At 32.6% G+C, this 23,389-nt stretch overlaps 1 protein-coding gene, 1 non-coding gene and 2 pseudogenes across 3 annotated transcripts; 2 read left to right on the forward strand and 2 right to left on the reverse strand.

Moving 5' to 3' along the window:
* Positions 1-1,379: 1,379 nt before the first annotated feature.
* On the forward strand, positions 1,380-5,099 carry LOC112796501 (isovaleryl-CoA dehydrogenase, mitochondrial-like; annotated as a pseudogene).
* Positions 5,100-5,543: 444 nt separating this feature from the next.
* Positions 5,544-8,206, reverse strand: LOC112796500 (uncharacterized). The gene is made up of 3 exons (XR_011881021.1): positions 8,072-8,206; positions 7,876-7,932; positions 5,544-5,572 (listed from the first exon to the last, which is right to left on the reverse strand). It is a non-coding gene; the product is annotated as an uncharacterized protein (transcript).
* Positions 8,207-9,082: 876 nt separating this feature from the next.
* Positions 9,083-15,008, reverse strand: LOC112796499 (uncharacterized). Of its 2 annotated transcripts, XM_025838966.3 has the most exons (4): positions 14,718-15,008; positions 13,689-14,592; positions 11,335-11,388; positions 9,083-11,220 (listed from the first exon to the last, which is right to left on the reverse strand). In XM_025838966.3, exons 2-4 carry the CDS (start codon positions 14,062-14,064, stop codon positions 9,239-9,241), a joined length of 2,412 nt encoding a protein of 803 aa, XP_025694751.1. In that variant the 5' UTR covers positions 14,065-14,592; positions 14,718-15,008; the 3' UTR covers positions 9,083-9,238. The 2 variants fall into 2 exon arrangements, with proteins under 2 accessions (XP_025694751.1, XP_025694753.1); XM_025838968.3 differs by lacking the exon at positions 11,335-11,388.
* A 3,867-nt stretch (positions 15,009-18,875) lies between these two features.
* Positions 18,876-20,598, forward strand: LOC112794744 (uncharacterized; annotated as a pseudogene).
* Positions 20,599-23,389: the final 2,791 nt, after the last annotated feature.

Here is a 23,389-nt window from a genome sequence, read left to right on the forward strand (position 1 = left end):
TCCTTCCATACCTTGAAGAAGGAAGTGTAGAACCCCTTATCGTTGTGCTGTAATATTTCAAAACATCCTACTAGAATGGCAAAACTACTGTTCAGAGCCACTTTTACCTTTTTAAGATCCACATTGACCCGGATTTAATAGAGGTAGTCAGTTTTAAGCACAAATTTATTTGTTTAAATTTTATCCAGTACATTTAATATCGTCAAAAGTTTTAGAAGTTCAATATTACATTGAATTGTGTAGGCTCTTAAGTGGTGTACTACTAAACTCAGTTAAAATTAGTCATGTTTCATCTCAGAGAATTTGGTCTACGGCTGATGAACTGAAGTAAGGGTAAGTGAAAGTGAAGACCATCGAAGAGGTCCTAAATGCCACAGAGATAAATTAATGGAAGCATTCACTAATTAAATTTTTTTTATATAGAAATATGTTTCAATGTTATTAGTATATATTATACGACTATATATTATACGACTATATTTTGCTTTACATGAAATCTATGTAATAAATAAAGCATAAACCATTTATTAAAAGCAGTTAGATCACGCTTTGAGTAATTTATACTTTCTTCTACTATGATAAGGTCAAATATAAATATAAAGCATTATTCTTAAAATTACCACACCTCTAAATGTGATCATGTTTAAGTTAGTTGTAAATGTCATTTCATTTTAATATACATGATTACTAATTTATTACTACTCATACAAAATTTGTATTTTTAAAAATTTCAAAAACTACACGCTCAAATTCTAATAACTATACATCTAAGATATTATATTAACTAATAGTTGATTATTTATTGACCAATTTTTATTTCTTTTCAATTTTATCATATTTCAAAAATGTTTAAATGTTTAAATGTTATAATAACTACTCTCACCTATAATTATATTAACATATACTATAATTTATAATCTAAATTATGATCTTTCTATTCTTTTTGATAAATTTATTAAAAAAATAATATTTGTATAAATTATTTAAATTTATCGTCACTGTTGTATTCTATTTTATTCAGTAAATATTCTAACATTAAAAAATATAGATATATTTTTGGTGTTTGCTTTGATGCGATAATAAATTTATATGTACTGATGCAATAAAAATATAGACAAATAATATAACACATAAATTATATTTTTCACGTCAGTATTTATTTATTTTTTAAATATATTATGTAATTATTTTTATTAAAATATCTTTATAATTTAATAAAAATAAAAATATTTTATTATTTAATTTTATAAAAAAATTTAAATATTTTTTATATTAGACACAAATTATCTTTTTTAATAATCAAAATTTAAAATTTAATTAACTTTAATTTTAGATATTTAAATTTTAAATAATTTAAAAAATAAAACAAAAATACATCTGAAAATTTAAAAAAAAAAATCAAAAGAGTTGTTCATCTTCCCGGACTTGTCTTCTTTCTCTCCTGGAAAGAAGAAGAAGAGCAGCTCCGGCTCCGCCTCCACCGGCAAGAATCTCGGCCTTTTATGCTTCAACGAAGACGACGCCCAAGACCTGCTCCGCCAGGTTTCCAAGATGGATCCTCCCATGCGTGACGGTCCCAAACCTGCTAACCCTAACCCTTTCCCCGAGCTCCAATCAGCACTGTTTCTTTTGGATCCGACGAAGGCGACGACGCCGGGCTCTTCTGCTTTCTCTCTTTTTCCAGAGCTGCTCACCATTCCTCCTAGTTGTGCGTGGTTCGAATCTGTTGCAGCTGCCAGAGACGAAGCCCTTCGTGTACCACTGCTCGCTGCTTGCCTGAAGCTTTCCTCTGCTCTGCTCTGCTCCGCTGCACCTTCTCAAGCGCAACAAGTCCATCGCCACACCAAGAAGATTCCGCTCGCTCCTCGACCCCGCTATCTCCATGGACTCTGTGATTGCAAATTTGACTTGTTGGTGGCAGGGACGCAAATTGGAGCTGTGATTTTGGTAAATGTTAGCATGCTTTAGCCTTGCTCATACCATTACTAATTGGAATTTCTTCAAACGGGACATGATTTTAATCATATGATTGTCTGGATTTTAATTACTTTTTTTCTCTTTGGTTCAATCTCTTTTATTTCTTTGTTTTGCCAAAAATATGCAGTATGATGATCATACTTTAACTTCCTATAGTTACGATTATTGCATTTCACTACTAGAATTCCTTTCAACTGAATTTTATTGATGTTGAAAATTCGAGTTTGTGAATGTTCAATTTTGTATTTTTCAAATATCTCAAGCATCATGTATTTGTTTCTTCGTAACAAATGTTGGCAAATGAGTTGCTTGTCATTACTTACACTCTTAAGATCTGGAAACTAAGAACTCTGTTGGTTCATACTTGTAACTTTGAATGCTTAATTAATTTATAGGGAGTGTATTGCATCTTTTAAGATATTCCAAGGATTTCATAGAGCGGATTGGTCTTTTCGTGCAGCTGGTTCTGATGTTGTGAGCGTGAAATGTAAGGCTGATCGTGTTGATAGTGGCTACGTACTTAATGGAAACAAGATGTGGTCTACTAATGGTCCAGTCGCTCAAACATTGGTATGTTTCTTCAATCGTTTCTGCATTTTCCCATCCTTTTTGTATTGACTTTGCGCTTGTTTAATTTGCCTTTATAAATGTAGAAGGGCAATGTTTCCTCAAATTGTCAATGAAAATGCTAATTATAGCACATTTGATTAATAGTCTGCATAGATGCTGAGAATGTATAGCACATTTGATATATTGAACTGAATCAGGTTGTCTATGCAAAGACAGACATAACAGCTGGGTCAAAAGGAATCACTGCATTCATCATCAAGAAGGGAATGCCAGGGTACTTATAGTGAACCTAGTCAAATTTAAAGTGTACTAAAGTCTCTGCATTTCAAGCTTACAGTTCAGTTATTTCTTGAAAATAAATAAAAATATTAAGGCAGTAATTTTATCAAATATAAAAGGCTGGTTACTGGCTCCTTGTCTCATCTTATAGTTCAAATTTGATTACCAAGTCCTTAGCTTGCAAAATTCCTTCTCTGAAAATTGAGGAAAAAGTAAAGTCATGTAACTGAAAAATAAATGGCTAAAACATTGAGGCGGTCCATAAATGACAAGTCACTTGTATATGGGGGAAATTAGGAGTGAAAGATGAAAATTATGAATTTTGCTTCTGTTTGATTTCAGATTCAGCACGGCCCAGAAATTGGATAAACTTGGGATGCGAGGAAGTGATACGTATGTATGCATGCTCTGTGACAACTTTTCTATACTTAATCCATTTTTAGTCGATGTCCCTTCCTTTTACTGATAATAAATGACTTGTGTTGGCAGATGTGAACTCGCGTTTGAGAATTGCTTTGTTTCTGAAGAAAATGTTCTTTGGGAAGTAGGAAAAGGTCTTGCACAACTTTAGAATAAAATCATCTTTATGTTATTTTGTATATTCAACCCTGCAAAAGTTTGTTGTATGACCATCATTGGTCTTCTATAATATCCTAATAAAAAACTGCTTGTGTTATTCGTTGTATGCGTGCCAACCATAGTTTATAATATCAGTTCTTGTTTTAGGAGTCTATGTCATGATGTCTGGTTTGGTTCTGGAGAGACTTGGTTTGGCAGCTGGTCCCCTGGGTATCATGCAGGCATGTCTTGATGTGGTCCTTCCTTATGTTGGACAAAGAGAGCAGTTCGGTCATCCTATTGGGGAATTTCAGTTTATACAGGTCTATATAGTTGAGAAATGGTTTTTCTACAATCATCCTGGCATTTTATTGCATGTGGTTTTTAGACATTACATTGTAGATCGATCTTGTTACAGGGGAAAGTTGCCGACATGTATACTTTATCGTCCTCAAGGTATGAGATTCTAATGTCTGGATGCTGTTTCTCTTTCTAATTTAGCTTGCTTGGCAGCAGGATAACATTTTTCATTTCAGGGCTTATGTGTATTCGGTGGCTCGGGACTGCAACAATGAAAAAGTAGACGCAAAGGTGCATCCACATATCTTCATCCTGTGGTTAACATAGTACATTAAATATTTCTTGAAAACATAAGCACCATCAGGTTTTTTAAATAAAATGACAAATATTTACTATTGAAACTCCTTCCATAGGGTATTCTCTTTCATTTTTTTCTTTTTATTTTGTTTCAGGTCCATTTTGACATAGTATTATACCAACATATGAGTGTCGTGGCACGTGTGAAATGCAATACCATTATGCTGTCACGATAGACTAAGAATAAATTATCATTGCTAAAATGTTAGCATATGTTTCTGCAATGCGTTCTGAACTCAAGCATCAAATTGACTTAAGATGTTGACTAATTACAACTCTACTTGCGGATTTTCTGTCCGATCCTCGATGCAAGAAACTTCTATAGTTTCTTGATTTTTCATTGGTATTGTTTCCTATTCATTGCAAAACATGATGTAATGGCTACTGCTTTCAAGATTGTGCTGGAATTATACTTACAGCAGCTGAGAGAGCAACCCAAGTTGCTTTGCAGGTAAATAGTTTGCACAGGTTATTTGTTGCAGCTACTATTCTGAGTTTTTTGGGTAATACTTTTCAGCCAAAATTTATAGAAATCATGATGACTATTAAATATAGTGGTATAGTAAGAGCTCAAGTGATTTTAGAAAATTATTAACTCCGCATAGGTTCTTACTCCTACATTTTGGGTAAATTACGTTTGACCTCTCTTGAAGTCAGATGATACTATTCGTCATTAGTATCGATATGACAAATTAAGAAACTTTGGGATAATAGCCTAAAATCAGTGAAGGTCGGCGTAATTTACACTTAACTATTTTTTCTGTTTTCTTCTCGTGTTACTGTGCTTATAATTAGCCATCATAATTTGCAGGCAAAACAATGTTTGGGAGGAAATGGATATGTGAATGAGTATCCAACTCCTCGTCTTCTGAGAGATGCCAAACTATGAGAATGGTGCAGGAACTAGTGAGATCAGAAGAATGATTATTGGACGTGAACTCTTCAAGGAGCAGTAGTGAAATGTTCATTATGTAACAGTAAATGTTCATTCATCAAAGGGGAACAAAATTAGTCATGAGAATCCATTATTAATAAAGGAAAGCTATTTTTACCAAAAATGTTTCATTTGTTATTTGTAGTTAATTTGCACATTCATAACAATACCAAGTAAATATATTGCACAAGATGGAACCATGGCATGAAATTAAGAAATGATCACCATGATTTCAAAGAGTATGTAACTCGAGCAGTTACAGGTTACACAATGCTAATAGTTCAGAATTTTTCTGGGGTTAAGAAGAGCTCATAAGATAAATTATCATAACACAAATAGCATTAAAGTGCATGCAGTAAATAAGATAGAAACAAGGCTAACATAACATAACATGATTGATCTCAATTACAGCCCTGAAACTTTAGACTTTGAGAACTGTAGGAGAATAATAATTTGGTTGGCCCACTGAGGAGGACTTTGAAGGCTCCAGAATCATCCAAACTGCTATTAGTTTCATCGTTGATTATCCCAATTGTCATCTTCTCCACTTCTTCTTGGGAATATATATGGATCTTGCACACCACATTGCAAAACTCACTGCAGCCAAAGATAGCATTGCAACTTTTTAGCTTTCATTATAACATGAAAATCAATTATGAAGTAGAAAACTTACTGCCATGGATCATCCTCGCACAACCTTAAAACTAAATACGATATATATATATATATATATATATATCATTTGAAACTGAAATTAACAATTTGATCATTTGAGATTCCGTATCAAACACCAATCCTCATGTCTTTGATGTCAAATCAGTTATCAACTTTTAAAACCATAAGTATTAATTGTATCTGCCTCTGCCATATCTATAGTTACATCCACCATATCATCACTTTCATCGGAACTACACTCATACTCAAACTTAAATCATCAGAGTGATCACCATTCTTATACGACTCTCTGTCATTATCATCCATGACTGAGCTTACAAATTTAACAACATTGATACTGTAAGCTACTAAATAAATGCTAGAAGAATGGAATAATCAAAATGAACTCAGTTTTTTATCACTAAAATTATTAGTCAATCAAATTCTATGAAAGCTAAGAGTTATTAGTGCTTAAGAATGTTATTATTATGGCAACCAACAGTTACAGGAAAAAATGCTGACTTATTAGCTTTCTACGTTCTTTCTTTTGAAAACAACAATACAACGCGTTCAGATAAAAATAATCTGACTTATTAGCTAGGAGCATCATCTTTATCTATATAGCTATACAAGCATAACAACGTGAAGATATATATGCCTAGTAAAGAAATAGTTAACAATCTACTCTCATGGTTTCTAGTATATCAGAATATACATGAATATGCAATCTTAATGTACATAATACTAACCTATTCATAAGAAAGAGAGAGTATCACTACCACACTTAAACAAAATAATCAGCAATAATAAAGTGTAAAACTTACACCAGAGATGAACATTAAAAAGGGGGAAAATTAGCACACAATTAAGCAATAAGTTGGCTTTAACCAATTCAAATTGTCAGCCAAATCACAAGCGTCAATTAATTACTAAGTGCTTTAATTTGAGAATTTCATAGAAATTGACCTCAACTCAGTCACCCAATTCTACATACATATGCTTTTCAAGAAGCTATCCACGCACTACTACACATATTTTAGCCAAAATGGAAACTTGTAATTTCTTAGCTGCTTCTTAGTTATTAAAAAGTTCCATTTAATTTGCTTCTCCAGTTTTTTAATACAAAGGACATTGAAAATTTTAGTGTTTTCATATATGCAAATTTAGTCCTTAACAAAATGCTTATTCTAAACAAATTCGTAGGGGCAGAGAATATGTGCAAAACTCTTTAGCACATCTATTTATACTTTGCTTTATTCAGTCATCCAAATTTTTTGGTACTACAGTCTGCATATATAGTACCAACTTTTTATATATCTATTTTATTATGATGATTTCCTTAATTACAAATATATATATCGTTACAACTTGCAAGACATAGAGCTGCTGCGTATCAGGTTTGGCAAGAAAGCTAACTGGAACTTTCTTGAATAAAAAAGATAGAAAGCAATAAACTAAAGAAAAAAAAGGAATCAAGTTTTGTGATTTGTTATTGATCATAAAACAAGAAATCAGAATTATAGCTTTCTCTCTACAATGAGTGATGCTATACATCACTCTTCCTTAACCAGCTGTTGCAAATAGGCTAATTCAGTAATTCTAACTACCTAACTGTCACTCTTTTCCTTTTTTGTTTTTCTGTTAACAATGAAACAATAAAGTAATAAAAAATTGCAGAATCAAGCAAGAAAGTTATAGAGACTATAGAATTTGGAAAATCAAGATTAATCAAAGCTATCTTATGAGAGACAGCTACAAACCAAAAGGTAAACTCCCTATAGATTAACTAAGCATTCAAAATTACAAGTAATGACAACAAGCTATGCTAACAAGCTTATATGCATCATCATTCTAAGTACATTTCTAAAAATGTTGAACAAATCCAATTTAAAAGGTCTCTAACTTTATATATGACATCAACATTTTTTTTTCCGCTTCATAAATCATAAACAAAAAAGATAAATCAACTGACCATTATTATATATCTAAATATTTAGAACTAGTTTCTAAGTCCTTTAAACTTCCAATGCTGATGAGTATTACCACCACTCTCATTGTAGACGCATACAACTACAACTCATCTCTAATTATTGTTTGTTTTTTCTATGTGCACTTCTCTATTCCCCAGCTTTTGCCTAAAATCCATACAGTGAACTGTTGTTGTAACTTTCAAAATCAAACATATTACAATACTATAAACAAAAACTCAAATGAGATATCCAGATTTAAGCAACTGAGAGGAGAACCTGGAAAACAGGAACAACAGGAAAGCTATTGGCAGTAGAGCCAGATTTCTCCCTCACCTGTGTAATGCACAAAGCATAAATGATTACTTCATAACTTGAACCACGAGTAACAGCCCAAACAGGGCTATTAAAAAGTTATATCAACGTAAGAAAATTGAACATCAATACATAATACTGAGAGCAAAATAGAACTCACTTGCAGGGCATTCTTTACTTCAGATTGCTCAGGTATCAATCTAAATGCCATGCCATTCACCTTCAGCTGAAAAACCTATCAGAAACAGAAATTTTAAGATAAATACTAGAATGGATGAAATTGAAATTCAAGGACAGGAACGAGAATGCAATGAAGAAATTAGGGAACTTTGTTGAGCACAACGGGAACAACTTTGGAGCCGCCACGCATGCGAGGGTCGACCGTGGAAACTTGGCGGAGCTGGGCTTGGGCTTGAAGCAGAAGAGGCTCCGACAACCAGCAAGAACTCCTCCGACGGGTAGCTGAGCGCATACACGGGGACATCCTCGATTTTCTCTTATCCTCTATTAATTTAGAAAATTTGACAGGGTATCGTGCATGTTTAGGGCCATTATTTTGTTAAAAAAAAAAATTTTTAATAAAAAAAATCTTTTTTTATTTTTTAAGGTGTTTGGCAAATTTCTAATACTAAAAGTAATAGTACTAGTAAAATAAAAAAATTCTTTTTTGAGAAGCTGTAATTTACATCTTTTTCTAAAAGATCTTTTTTTCTTATAAAAAAAGATGTTTTTCATATAATAAATAAACAAAAAAATACTTTTATATTGTTATATCCAAACATAATTGATAGATAAACAACTTTTCTTATTTTTTTATATTGAGGAGAGGAAGAACGCTGAACCCTAAAGAAGATAAACAACTTTTCTTATTTTTTTATTTTTTAGAGTGGCTCATAATCCTCCAGTTAAGCGCATAAATATAAAAAGTTCTTTTCATTAATGAATGGCTAAAACCAAAAGTTATGAAGTAGTTATTCAAGAATCAAAATGCAGCAATAAGAGTTGTTACCTCAATTGGTTTATTAAGACTATTTAAAAAATATATTTTTATTTATAAATCATGCATAATAGATCATGCAGCATATCAATTTATGTACAAAAAATTAGTAAAATGCACTTCCCGCGTACAATATATAATTAAAAAAAAATAAGCTAATGTTCGACATCAAAATTAAAATGAAGTAATTTGAATTGACAGGAATATAATTGGTACACTAAAGAATGAATGGTATGATCTGTCAGTATTAAAGAAAAAAATGGAAAAGTGACAAACTGAGACCAGACAACCTTTTAGAATACTATACATATCGTATTATGACTTTTTCTTTCATCCTTCTTCTTTTAAAAGTGGTGTTACAATGATATCATATGTTTTCTGGTCAGGGACAACTCCTTTTAGAATCATGTAGTCATGTAATGCAATCACCTCATTAGGACTACATTTCTTGATGAAGTGAGTAACAAGTATAGTGTACGTTACAAAATCAGGACAAATACCCTGGACAATCATCATCTTCATCAATTCTTTTGCTTCTTCCTCGCAACCACACTTGCAAAGAAGGTTTATCAGTGTATTATATGTGACTCTATTTGCAGAAATTCCCAACCTTTTCATTTCCATCGTCAAATTAAACACTTTATCAATTTGTCCACTAGTGCAATATCCACTAATCAAGGTATTAAATGTCGTTGCATCAAATAATCTTCTCTTTCGTAATTCATCAACTATGTATTCTGCAGCATCTGTTGAGGCCATTTTACACAGACCATTAATGACAGAATTGTATATTGTCAAGTTGGGCTTCTCATCCATCTTTATCATCCAATCAAAAACTTGGAGCGCGTCGTTTGTGTTACCTAGTTTACAGTATCCATCAATCATAGTTCCGTATGTATAAACATCAAAAGCAAGGCCACGAGTAATCATGTTGCCCAATAGTTGCTTAGCTCCTGCCATGTTTTTCCTTTTGCATATATAATTAAGAAGTATGTTGTGAGAAAAAGAATCATGTATTAGGTTATGTTCTAAAATCTGGCTATGAAACTTAAGAGCTTCAGTCAGATTTCCATTTCTACAAAAGCCTTTGGTAAGAATTGCATATGAGTATTGATCAGGCCATATATGCTTATCAATCATGTCAGATAGTAGCATAGAAGCTTCCTCAATCCCTCCTTCACGATAAAACCAATATAAAATCGAATTATAAACAACGTTATTAGGGACCAATCCCCTTTCCACCATTACATCACAGAACCTCAGTGCCTCCTCCAGACTTCCCCACCTAGCATATCCATCTATCAAAGTAGCATATGTACGAACACTCGGCTCTTTACCAGCCTTGGCCATTTTATGAAGCATTTCTTCTGCAAGTAATAATTTCCCAGTCTTGCAAAACCCGTTGATTATGCAGTTGTACGTAACAGAATTGGGCCAAACAAAATCCCCTGATATCATGGTCATCCTTTTAAAAAGTTTCAAGGAAAGACCCAATTTGCCAATCTTGCATGCCGCGTCTATGATTATGTTAAACGAGACTATATTGGGGAAAATTCCACCCTTCATCATCCTATATAAAACTGAAATAGCTTCCACTAGTCGGCATTCCTTACACAGAGCATAGATAACCAAATTAAAAGTATTCACATTTTCCATGTAACCAAAAGAACCCATTCCTCTATACAAATTCCAAAATCTATCGATTTCATTCAATTGCAACAAGTGATTTAGGAAATTATTCCAAGCATGAATAGTAATGAAACAACCCCGACTCCTTAAACTATAGATGACATCATAAGCACCTTCAGTAGCCCCAACCTGAGTACAAGCCCTCACCAATGAATCAAAAGCCGCAATACTAGAGCAACATTTTCGATAACTCTCTATCAATACTTCCAACACCACCAATGGAGAAGTACCGTCTTGAGTAATCAAGTTTCTCAGCAGAAACAGGGCCTCATGAAATTTTCTTGACTTCACTAGCACATGAACCAAAGTGCAACAGGAATCTAATGAGTGAGGGAACAACCCTCCAACCCAGTTATAAAAATCTAAAGCCAACTGTGGCGAGTTTTGGAACTCGCAAACAACTTGGCTCACCAAAGAGCTGGTGAGCTTGGGGGATAATCGCTCCAATACACTCCATCTCTTATGCTTTAAATTAACACAAATAGCTTTGAAAACAATATCTCCAGAATCTGGGTTTAAGAAACGCTTACCAGCATGAAAAGCTCGAGCCAAAAGGTTACGACTTTTGGATGAAAAGCTCAAATTCATACCATCATCAAATAGCCAACCAAGTTTTACGGACACTGTATTCAAAAAAATACAACCTTTATAGCGAAAATGCATAATGGATGAAACTAAAAAACATAAGAATATAAAATAGGAAAAAAGTAAAAGTTCAATTTTAGCTGAGAAATTACCTTGAGAAGCTCCTTCTGCCACCAAAAAAGAGTATGCTTTTCTTCTCTTAAGAACTGCCAAAGAAAGAGAAAAAACAATTTTGTTATAGTGAACCATAACCCGAGGAAAAATTTCAGAACATTGTTATTGACTGTTGATAAGAGTATAGAATTTGTCCTTTTTATTGGGCCTTGAACAGTGAAGCCCATAACTCGAGCCTAATAAAAAAGACAGACTCTAGACTCTAACCAACGGTTAACAACAACGTTCTGAAATTATTTCTCAGGTTATAGTTCACTACAACAAAATTGTTTTTTTTTTCTTTGGCATGTCTTAAGAGAAAAAAGCTCAATTTTTTTTGGAGCAAAAAGAGCTTCTCAAAATAATTCCTTAAATAAAAAAAAGTGAGTTTCTTCTTCTCTTAAAAACTATGTGAAGTACAAACATTTAAACAATTTAGATTCTAGTATGTCAACAAGGCATAAATGTACAAACTTGACAATCAAAGCAATAATCAATATGAACAAATATCACCAAGTAATAAATACATTATTCTTAATCAATTGCCTAAACATGAATCATTAATTCAAATTACATAGTAGCTACAACATGCAATTTAAAATCCAAATTAGTCATAGAGCCATATTATCGAACAGTTAACGTGCAAAGACATAAACAATACAAAATAACACTAACAAACATTCTTTCAATATCAATTCACAAAATTCAGCATCAATGACACAAATCAACAACATATTGCAGTGGTTCAGCAGAATATCAATCAATCAGTCCAAACAAATTGAAATTCAAACTCAAGGAGCATAATAGCATGATTAATTACTTATCAAGATTGTGGGAACCGAACCGGTCATTGAACCGGTTCAATGGTTCAACCGGGATCAAACCGTGGTTAAACCGTTTTAATTAAATATATAATAAATTTATTAAAATTTAATATACATGTAAATATTATAGAAACTAAAGCAATTTATTATAAATATTTGTACATTTCAGTGTAAAAGAAACCTACATATCATAATTAAATCAATTTCTTTCTTCATTCTCAAATTCTCTTTCACTCTCTCTGACTTTTTGCACAACAATAAACTCTACATAATTCTTATATCCAGGTTCATCATCTCAGAGCAATTCCTTTACCTCTAATCACATCCTTGGCAACAACATACACTTCTTGCTTTTGGAGGCCAAAACCCAAAAGATCATGTTCAAGAATCACAAAAAAGAATTCAGAATAACAAACTTACATGGTGATACAATTAGTATTGGGCTAGCCCAATTAGAGAGCTATACTATAAATAGGAGTATGATGTAATAATGTAGGATATGCATGATGTAATTGGAAACTCTATTTTCCCTCTTTGGCCCTAAGTCTAGGGATTTCTCTTCTACTCTCTCTTATTATCTCTAATTCTCCCTAGTTCTTGATACAAATTCGTATCAAATGGTGCTTTCATTGAACACCATACCAAACTCCCACGGTAATTCCTCGAATTTGATTTGGGATCAAATTCAAACTAGCTTAGATCACTTGAATTCAAATTATCAAGAAAGGACCAAGATGCTTGAAGATATTCAGGTAACTTGCAACAAAATTTGTGCAACCTTGCGCATTCATCAACGACTCCAGCAGCCTCCAATGTTCCAGATTCACGACAATCCAGAAGCAGATAATTCAACAACTCCTGAAGCAGAAATTTTCACAGCTCTACAATTTGGAGAACAACACACCACAGAAGCAGAAGGAGAATCCTCGGATTTTAATTTGGTAATTCAATCACAACAACAGCAACTTGAAGAATCATCACCAAGCAGAAAATTCAGTTACTCATCACACAACAATTCAGCAACAAATCTACAAGCAGAAAATCTCACAACAAACTCAGATTATGCAATACAAACAGAAATTCCAGTTCACACAGAAGAAGAAGATGAAGAAGACGAAGAAGACGCAGAAGAAGAATCAGATTTGTGTTTCCTAGTCCAACCACAGCAGCAACAAGCAAAATCAACAGAAATGGCAGTTCAAACAACAATTCAGCAATCCTCATTGTCAAGTCATAGTTACAAATATGCGGTGCCACAATTTCAGCAACAACAACAAAATTCATGCCAAACTTCAAAAATCATGGAGGCAGAAGAAGAATAACTCGATGCAAACTCAGATTCAACAAACAATTCCACAACAAATTTGCAGAATGTATCAACAATTTTAGATCCAGATTTTCAATTCCACATCCAAACAAAACCGCATCAGAGATATCTTTTTCCAGGAACAAGTTCAACCGATTTGAACACACAAGCAACCCGAATTTCAATTCTGGAATCAGATTTCCTGATTCAGGGACCAGCTTACCTGTATGCCGGAACGCAATCTTTGGATGCCGGTGGTCGTCCGTGGCGGGGAACAAATCCGGTCGAGGACGAAGCAGCGGCATATCTGACAACAGGTAGCGGCGCCGAGGACGGCACCTCCGTGAGGGGGGAGCAGATGCTCGCGACGCCCTGGGTTGACGGAATGGCAGCAGCGACCGGCACCGGAGATCCTCGAAGGTGTGGCGGAGGGTTCCGGCGCGTTTCTCCGATCTTGGCAAGACCAGCTCCACTCCTTGCGGCGGTCTTCCCTTGGGATCTCGAAGAGGAGGCTCGAACGACGAAGAAGCAGGTGGCGGTGGCGTTTCCAGGGAATTACGATGGAGCACGAGATAGCGACGGGTTGCCGCAGCTAGCATTGGATTCTGCAACGGACGGTGCGACGGAACTGAGGGAAGGTGGAGAAGGAGCCACTGGAGCCAGACGGTGGTGCTTGGCTCGCCGACGGTGGTTCTTTTGACAGCAGCCCCGCACTTAGTTGAGAGGGAGAGAGGAGAAATGAGATTGTTGGCCTTCTGTGTCTGGATTGTGATGGAAGGGAAGAGGACCCTGAATTTGAGCTGGCTTGGAGTGCTTGGGTTCAGCCCAATTTCTCCTTTTGCAAGATGGGTTCAAATTTTTATCTTGCTCATTAAATGAGATAAGGGTAAATACCTAAGTATGCCTTGACAGCTTGCATGTAAGTGTAATTTCTCTTGCCAGTAACTGGGTCTGAAATCTATAGCAATCTGCTACAAGATTGTAAGTGAAAGTGGAGATGACTGCGAAGGCTATCATAGTCGCTATACCAGCTATCCACCCTAGCTGCGCCATGGCATCCGCTAGAGCCAAAACCCCAGCCCCAATCACCACAGTTATTATGTGCGTGGTAGCCGTCAAAGAATTCCCTGCGACGAAAAAGCAAGCAGATAACACATGTTATGTTCAGCTTATTGGTTTCTGGTAAAGATTGCTAGTGCAAATTAATTAAGCAACTTCAACTTATCCAAAGTACTAAAGAAGGTTCAATTACTTCATTCATCAATCACAATCCGTCATGGAGGACGAGAATATCATAGACAGTTATGCCTCTGTAAAATCAAAGCTCCACCAATAATCGTGGTGCACATATAAGTTTTCGCTAAAATTAAGAAAGTGAATTGGAGTTGGTTGCACTGGAGTTGATTTGGGATGAGGAGAGAGAGAGAGAGTTGGTTTTGGTGAGGGTTGATTTGGGTTGGGGTGGAGAGAGAGAGAGGGGGTGTGATGGTAGCTGAGTAGAGAGTAATTTGAGGGGTTTTGGGTAATTTAATTTTATTTAGATAATTTTGTCGTACAAAATTAATCTTTTATAAATATAACTTTAATTTTATTATTTTTTAGATATATTTATCAGCATTTAAAATTTTTATAAATACAAATAATAATTTGTTCATAAATTTTATTAGTTTGTTTGTATAAATTTTGATAAATAAAAATGTAAATTATGTGTCTCTTATATATAATTTTTATAAATATAAGTACAAATTTATATTATTGTTGACTAAATGCTAATCTAAAATAATAAGTGTTGGTGATATAGCATTGTTCTTTTTATAATTGTGTGCTTCTGCGCAATTCTTTGAGTTAGGAGACCATCATTCAACGAGAACTTGATTTTCCAACAAAAGAGTAGATTCTCCGACATTACAAAATTAAAATTTAATTTTGTAAATCTCTGGAATCGATTTTGTAGCCAAAGAATTGATTCTTTTATTTGAATTTTAAAATTTTTCATACAATGACTAGTAAAAATCGATTTTCTTATAAAAGAATCATTCTCTAGTTGACACAAAATTTAAAATGGATAGTTTTGACAAAAAAGTTTTTTTCACTTAATCTACAATGTTCTAAGAGCAACTCTAATGAGTATATATTGAGGCCCTGTTCTGATAAAATGGGAACTGAGACCGTTGGAGCAAAATAGAGTAAAATCCTTGCACAAGGATCAATGGGACAAAGTCCCTCTGAGAGCAACAAATAAGACCATCTTCAATAGGGAACTCATCTCAGTTCCTATTTATGGTCCACATGTCATAAAAAGTAACTCCACATCAGTTTTTGCGTCATAAACGGTAAATAGGAACTCAAAGCATCTCTCTCTTCTCCATTAGGAGGAACTAACTTTAGTCCCTATTGTGGTCCCACTTAATTAATTAATTAAAATACTTAAAATTAATGTAATTGATTTTTTTAATAATATTATTTAAATTTATAAATTTAAAAATAATTCACTATTAAAAGATATTAATATTAAATAAATTTATATATAACAATAATACACAATATATAATTCGGGATTACACTAATTTATAATTTTGTGTTTACAACTGCTAATTTTAATAATATCGTTAGCATTTTAAATTTAAAAATAAAAATAACTAACTCAACTAAGAATTATTTTGTAAGGTGTAAAAATTAAATTTATTTTTTGATGTAAGTAAATTTAATTAATTATAATTTAATATAATAATATAAATAATATTCAATATTAATTATGATATAAATAATTAATATAAATCATTAATTAAATAAAAATTTAATTATTTAATCTAATTAATTATTATTTAAATAATTAATATAAATTATTAATTAAATAAAAATATGATTATTTAATATAATTTTTATTATAATTATTACTAATTTAATTATTATTTTATTATTTAATATAATTATTTAATTATTTCAGATTTTATATTATTATTTTTTTAAAATAACTTGCCAAATGGTAAATTATTATTGGTTAATTTGAGTCCCTGTTTAGAGGGACTCCCTCACCTTGAGACCCGTGTAGGAACTCATTCCTTCTCTCCTCCAATGGTTAGAGTTCCTATGTGTCAAAAAAAAGTAAAAGAGGAACTCACCATTGTAGGTGCTCTTAATAACTTGTCATTTGGCAAGTTATTATTTAAATAAATAATTATATAAAATTTTAATTAATTATATTAAATAATTATATTGAAATAAATAATTATATTAAATAATTAAATAATAATTAATTATATTAAGTAATTATATTTTTATTTAATTAATGATTTATATTAATTATTTAAATAATAATTAAATTATAATTAATTTATTAATAATTATAATAATTAATTGGATTAAATAATTAATTTTTATTTAATTAATAATTTATATTAATTATTTATATCAAAAATACTATTAAATATTATTTATATTTATATTATTATATTAAATTAGCCGTTGTAAAACTAACTGTTGCAAAAATAACCGTTAGAAACTAGCTGTTACTATGTTACCGTTATTATTAATAAATTAATATTTTTTTACTCTATATATACCACTTAGATACACTTGTATTTTCACGTTCTCTACTACTCTTCTTCATCTTCTTCCAAGTTTACAAAATCAAAATTCTGCTACTATTATTTTTTGTTCGAAAAAATGGATCCAAACCAACTCAACTCTTTTTTCAATTATTTACAAAACTTTTCTCAAATTTCAAATACCCAACAATCTCAAACCTCAAACTCTCAAGTTCCAAATCAAAACTTCATACTACCAAATACATTTCAAAATCCAAATCCACAAAATCTCTCTAATTTCAATTTTCAAACTCCTTATAATAATCAATTTCCTATATTTCAACCGCAAAATCAAAATTCACAAACACCCCATCTTCCATTTTCATCCATATTTAACCCCTCTTCGGAAATGTTACTCCAATTTCTTTGTCGTTTTCAACTCAATCCAGTGCATCAAGACATAACTCATCTAGTGTTGGTGGCTCTTCTAACCCTTCCTCTCAGACTCCTATACAATCTAGTCCAAATTCGCAATATTCAGATTTTGCCAACCCTCGTGGATTAGATGCTATCGACCTTAATGATGATGATATTGAAGATCGGAGGCAAGATAGTATTCAACACTGACATTGGAAAGAGGATGAGATGCTGATCAGTGGATGGTTAAATGTTTCAACTGACCCTGTAGTTGGTACCGATCAAAAGGGGGAAACATTTTGGAGTCGAATTCATAGCTACTGTGTAGAATTTTGCACCGACATGACAAGGGGGTGGTTGCATATAAGAAACGATGGTATAAGATCAGCAAGGCTGTTGCACAATTTGCTGGTTGCTACGATCAAGCTAGTCGAAACATAAGGAGTGGTTCGAACGCTGATGATATAAAGGAGTTGGCTTATAAACTTTATTCCACAAATTATGGTCAAAAATTCACTTTTGAGAGGCATTGGAACATGCTTCGGTTGGAGCAAAAATGGAAAAGTCAACTACCTACACAGAGTGGCGGCTCAAAGAGAACCAAGGTTAATGCAACTGGAGCATACCCATCCTCATCAAACCCAGAAACACCGGTGGCTGACGAACCCGGTGTGGACTCTTCCGTTCGCCCACAAGGATCAAAGAAGAGCAAGCGACGAGGTAAGGGAAAAGCACAGATGTCTGAAGATTTTAGCAAAGAAAATCATCGGTTGTCAAAAATTCTCTCTCATGGAAGATATTAAGATTGTTAGAGAAAAGGAACTAATGGAAAGGGAAAAAGAAAGAGAAGAAGAGAAGGAACATAGAGCAAAGATGATGGCAATCAAAGAGAAAGAGTTATAAATTCAAGCGGCAATGAAAGAACAACAATTACAAACTCAGAGGTATATTAAAGAAATTGAGATAAAAGCAAAAGAAAGGGAAATGGATATGCAAATACTTAATGCTGACACGTCTACAATGAGTGAGAAACGACGAGCTCTTCATGAGATTGCATGTGAGAAAATAATGGCCAAGTGGTTTACTTAATGGTTCCTTGTATTCGTAGAGTTATGTAGTATATTCTTATTTATTTATTGCGTATTACTGGTATGTGATGTAGTTTGTTTTATTTATTTCTGATGTAAGTTTTGAAATTAGTCAATATTATTGTGTCGTTATTGTTCATGAAAGTAACCGTTGCAAAACTAGCCGTTAATTAGCCGTTGCAAAACTAGCCGTTAAGTAGCCGTTAAGGAAAACTAGCCGTTGCAAAACTAGTCGTTGCAAAACTAGCCATTACAAAACTAGCCGTTAAGGTACTTATTGCAGACACACTTATAAATATCAACTATCAATGACTCCACAACTCCACTTCAACTCTTGTTTCTCACCTCGACAGAGAACTAAAAATTACATTTCTCCATATGGCTAAAAATTTTGATGATATGTTCAATGAGGCTTTGTATGGCAAAAGAAGACGGCAAGATAACACACTCATAGATAATTGGATCGATGAGTATTTACTCGAAGATTCAGAAGAAGAAGATATCGATAGAAGCCATAACCCAATTCCTCGTAGATGGATCAACAGAGATCGAGAAGCAGGACATGATCGCCTTTTTCAAGATTACTTTGCAGATGAACCGGTGTATAATGCTGACATTTTCCGACGGAGATTTCGAATGAGAAGAGATGTGTTCCTTCGGATAGTAGACGCTCTCTCAAACGTCTATCCGTATTTCCAACAGAGGGTTGATGCAACTGGAAGAAGAGGCTTGTCGCCACTTCAGAAATGTACCGCTGCGATACGGATGTTAGCATATGGCGTAGCAGCTGATGCTGTTGATGATTATGTGCGCATAGGCGAGAGCACTACAATCGAATGCTTGGAAAAATTTGTTGAAGGTGTCATTTCCGTGTTCTAGGATGAATACTTGCGAAAACACAATCCAAATGACGTACAACGCCTGCTACAAATGGTGGAGGGTCGTGGCTTCCCTGGCATGTTGGGTAGCATTGACTGCATGCATTGGCAATGGAAAAATTGTCCAAAGGCGTGGAAAGGTATGTACATGAGTGGTTATCGTGGGGTTGCAACCATAGTACTTGAGGTTGTAGCATCTTCAGACCTTTGGATATGGCATGCATTCTTTGGAGTTTCTGGTTCAAATAATGATATCAACGTGTTAGATCGTTCTCCAGTGTTTGATGATATTCTAAATGACCATGCTCCGGAGGTAAATTATACTATTAATGGTAATAATTATACAATGGGATACTATTTAGCAGATGGTATTTATCCTGAATGGGCCACATTTGTCAAATCAATCTCAAAGCCACAAGGTGAGAAACGCAAGTTATTTGCACAATACCAAGAAGGGCAAAAAAAAGATGTGGAACGAACATTCGAAGTGTTGCAAGCACGCTTTGTAATTATACGTGGTCCAGCTCGTTTTTGGGAAAAGAAAAAGCTTGCCAACATAATGAGAGCTTGTATTATATTGCATAATATGATTGTTGAGGATGAAAGAGACAGCTATGCAAGAAATTTTGCTCAAGGCTTAGAGTATGATGATGTTGAAAATGGCTTATCACAACCTCAGCTGGGAGAGGAAGATTTTGCACCATACCATCAATTTCTCCAAAGAAATGCCCAACTTCGAAATAGGCAGCAGCATAGACAATTGAAGGAGGACTTGATTGAACACATATGGCAATTTCACAATGCTTGTCGTCAACTATAGAGTTTAATTATGTTTTTCTTTGTATTAAGTAATTTTACAAATTAGTGTAACTCTGAATTCATTTATTGTGTATTATTGTTATATATGAATTTATTTAATATTAATATCTTTTAATAGTGAATTATTTTTACATTTAAATATTTAAATTACATTATTAAAAAAAATTAATTACATTAATTACAAGTATTTTAATTAATTAATTAAGTGGGACCACAACAGGGACTAAAGTTAGTTCCTCCTAATAGAGAAGAGAGAGATGCTTTGAGTTCCTATTTACTGTTTATGACGTAAAAGCTAATGTGGAGTTACTTTTTATGACAGGTGGGCCATAAACAGGAATTAGGATGAGTTCCCTACTGGAAATGGTCTAATGTTTTGAAAATGTTATAAATAGGTGTATTGAAGTCATTATTTCATACATAATGCTTTTTTGAAGATTTCGTAAGTTCATATATCAATTTTCAAACAATTTTAAAGTGTTTTATACACAATTTGAAAGATATATAAATTTGTGTTCATTAGAGTTTGATTTGTATTTATTTATTCTTCTTGAGAGCCTTCAATTTCTGTTTTCTTAAGTTACGAAATGAGAGTTTTGTAACTCTTCTTGTTAAGTGATTTGGAATGTAATTTTTCAAAGTTTGTGAGACTTGTTTATACACTATATTCATTGAGGATATCAAAGAGGTATATTGAGCACTCAAGAAAATTTTTAGAGAAGGTGTCTCTAAATGGAGTGACTTAATATACAAGTGATGATCATATCCCGTGAGTTGTATATTAAGTGCTCGTTATTATAGCGGTTTGTCAAGCACCTCATAAGCTTGGTGGTATAGTAAAAATCTGACACCTTAGTGGGAGTAGGGATGGCAGTGGAGCGGGTAGAGGTGGATTTTTGCCCTATCCGACTCCACCCCGCCTTCCTTACACTCACTGCTACTGGCCCCATCCTTACTTGCGGGTAGTAGGCTGTTCTACCTTAACCCGCTCAAGCGGATACCACTCCTATAAAAATTAAATAACATTTTAACTTTTACATATTCAAAATTATGATAAAAACTTAAAAGTCATACCTAAATTAAAATACAAACATAAGATTCATACAACATCAAATAATTTGAAATTAAAAAAAAATTAATGTTTGATCACTACAAATTTAACACCATAATAAAAAAATTATATCATTAAATATATAAGAGTCTTCAAATCTTCAATCCTTATTTTTTATCACTTTTCACATCTTTATCATCATTAAAATTTTAAAAATTAAGATTCAAACCTAAAAACCAAAAGAGATAATGATTAATTAGTATTATATAAAAAATTAATATAAATAAATATTAAATAATATATTATTTTATTTTCGAAAGTTATTCACAACTAATTTTGTTACACATCAAAATTTTAATTATATATTTTTTAAACTTTTCATAATATAGAAAAATTACACGACCACTTATACTAAAAACAAATTTAAAAATAATTGTAGACACTCGAATAACATATATATCTTTAGACATCTTAGACCATTTTTTATCTTTAGAATTTAATGATAAACTTAAATGCTTCATAATGGATGTAACCTTTTATATTACATATAGTTCTGAAAAATAAGAAGGAAATTGAATAATGCTATATATCATATATGTCAGAGATTTTTTACATGTATTTATAACGTGTCTATGCAATACCATATGATATATATCTATATGAATGAAACACCAAGTTTAATTTAAGCATTAGAAATATATTTATGAATATTTGTATCTGCAAGCTAAGCATATGCAAGGAATAAATATTATGTGGTTCTGTTCATAATAGATTTCATGACATGTAGCAAAGTTCACTCATCAGCTATATATCAGCAATGGTAGGTGGAAACAAACCCAATATATAGAAACCAAATTCAATGCAAGTCACTTTAATATTCTTACTCCCATCAAACATCATCATCTTCAACGAATATGAACCTTACAAACCAAATCAAAATAACACGCTAATAACTGCAACATGCCCTTTGGCTATTATAAATCTAAAATCTAAGTCTCTTTCAGTTAAATAATAGCAAGTTTCATTCAGAATTAGAAGTCTAGTATTACTTTAAAGTTTAAACTTCAATTTCATTAACATTAAAAGCAACATTATTGTTTTAGGTGTCTTTTCTAACATTATTAGTTATAAAATTATTTTAAAAAACCCATATTTAAAAAGTTGAAAAACTAGTCAATCAATAGATTTCAATAAAAAGTTAACATAACACAACACAACAGAAATTCTTCTACATGTATTCATTTATTAGAGCAAATAAAATAAACAGAATGAAAACAACATAAAGGGTTTAGTTTCAGATAAATCAAAACCACTTTTCTTTTGTTTAATAAAAAGCTTTTAACCAACCATCTATAAAAGCTATAAACAAAATTTCTATATTAATATCTATGCAGCAATGAAAATTATACTTCGGACTTTTCTATCATGGTTGAGATTGTAGTTTCCTTTACAGAATACAAAGCCATTTTAGCAATACTAATAATAATAGCTACAGAACACTTATGGTAAATTCTTACTAATAAATAATTCTTACATCGTGAACACAATTTTAATAGCATCATAAACTTGAGAACTCTTGTAATAAAAACTCATTCATTAATGTTTCTAAACCTATGTTATTAAACTTGTATCAATATACCAATTTTACAATAATGGCAGGCTTAATAATTATGAATTATCAATTATCAAGTTCTATTAGAATTGGTCTAGAGACCCTTTAATCTGAATCGGCCCCAAAAACAGAGAAACAAAGTAAATTATCAAAAGTCCCACTCCCAAAAGTCCATTAAGTTTCATATCTTTTCTAATCAAAACCACAAGTGTCCAAATCAATCCAATGAGCAAAAACCCCATTATCTTCGTAGATAGAAAAATATAGGGTATCAACATATTATCCGCCAACTTCTGAATTTTTATTTATATTTGTGTTTCATGGAAGTATGTTCGTAGATGTGTCTAGTAATTAATATATTTTAAATACATATATAAAGAGACACATCCAGAAAATATATCTATAAAGACACTTCTATTAAACACAGTTATAAAAAAGACATTTTTATTAGACACATCCACGAACACACTTCCATGAAACACAATTATAAATAAGAGTTGGCAGAAGTTGACAGATATGTTGTTAGTAACGT

This window comes from Arachis hypogaea, chromosome 4, assembly GCF_003086295.3.
Source record: "Arachis hypogaea cultivar Tifrunner chromosome 4, arahy.Tifrunner.gnm2.J5K5, whole genome shotgun sequence".
Taxonomy (NCBI): Eukaryota; Viridiplantae; Streptophyta; class Magnoliopsida; order Fabales; family Fabaceae; genus Arachis; species Arachis hypogaea.

What these genes read in the sequence shown, in the direction of transcription:
- LOC112796499 (XM_025838966.3), bottom strand. Translation starts at nt 14,064, where the DNA reads ATGCTAGCTGCGGCAACCCGTCGCTATCTCGTGCTCCATCGTAATTCC. An exon ending in GATTGCGTTCCGGCATACAG is followed by an intron (nt 11,389 to 13,688) that starts GTAAGCTGGTCC and finishes TTTCTTTGGCAG; the next exon opens with TTCTTAAGAGAAGAAAAGCA. An exon ending in GGCAGAAGGAGCTTCTCAAG is followed by an intron (nt 11,221 to 11,334) that starts GTAATTTCTCAG and finishes TTTTGAATACAG; the next exon opens with TGTCCGTAAAACTTGGTTGG.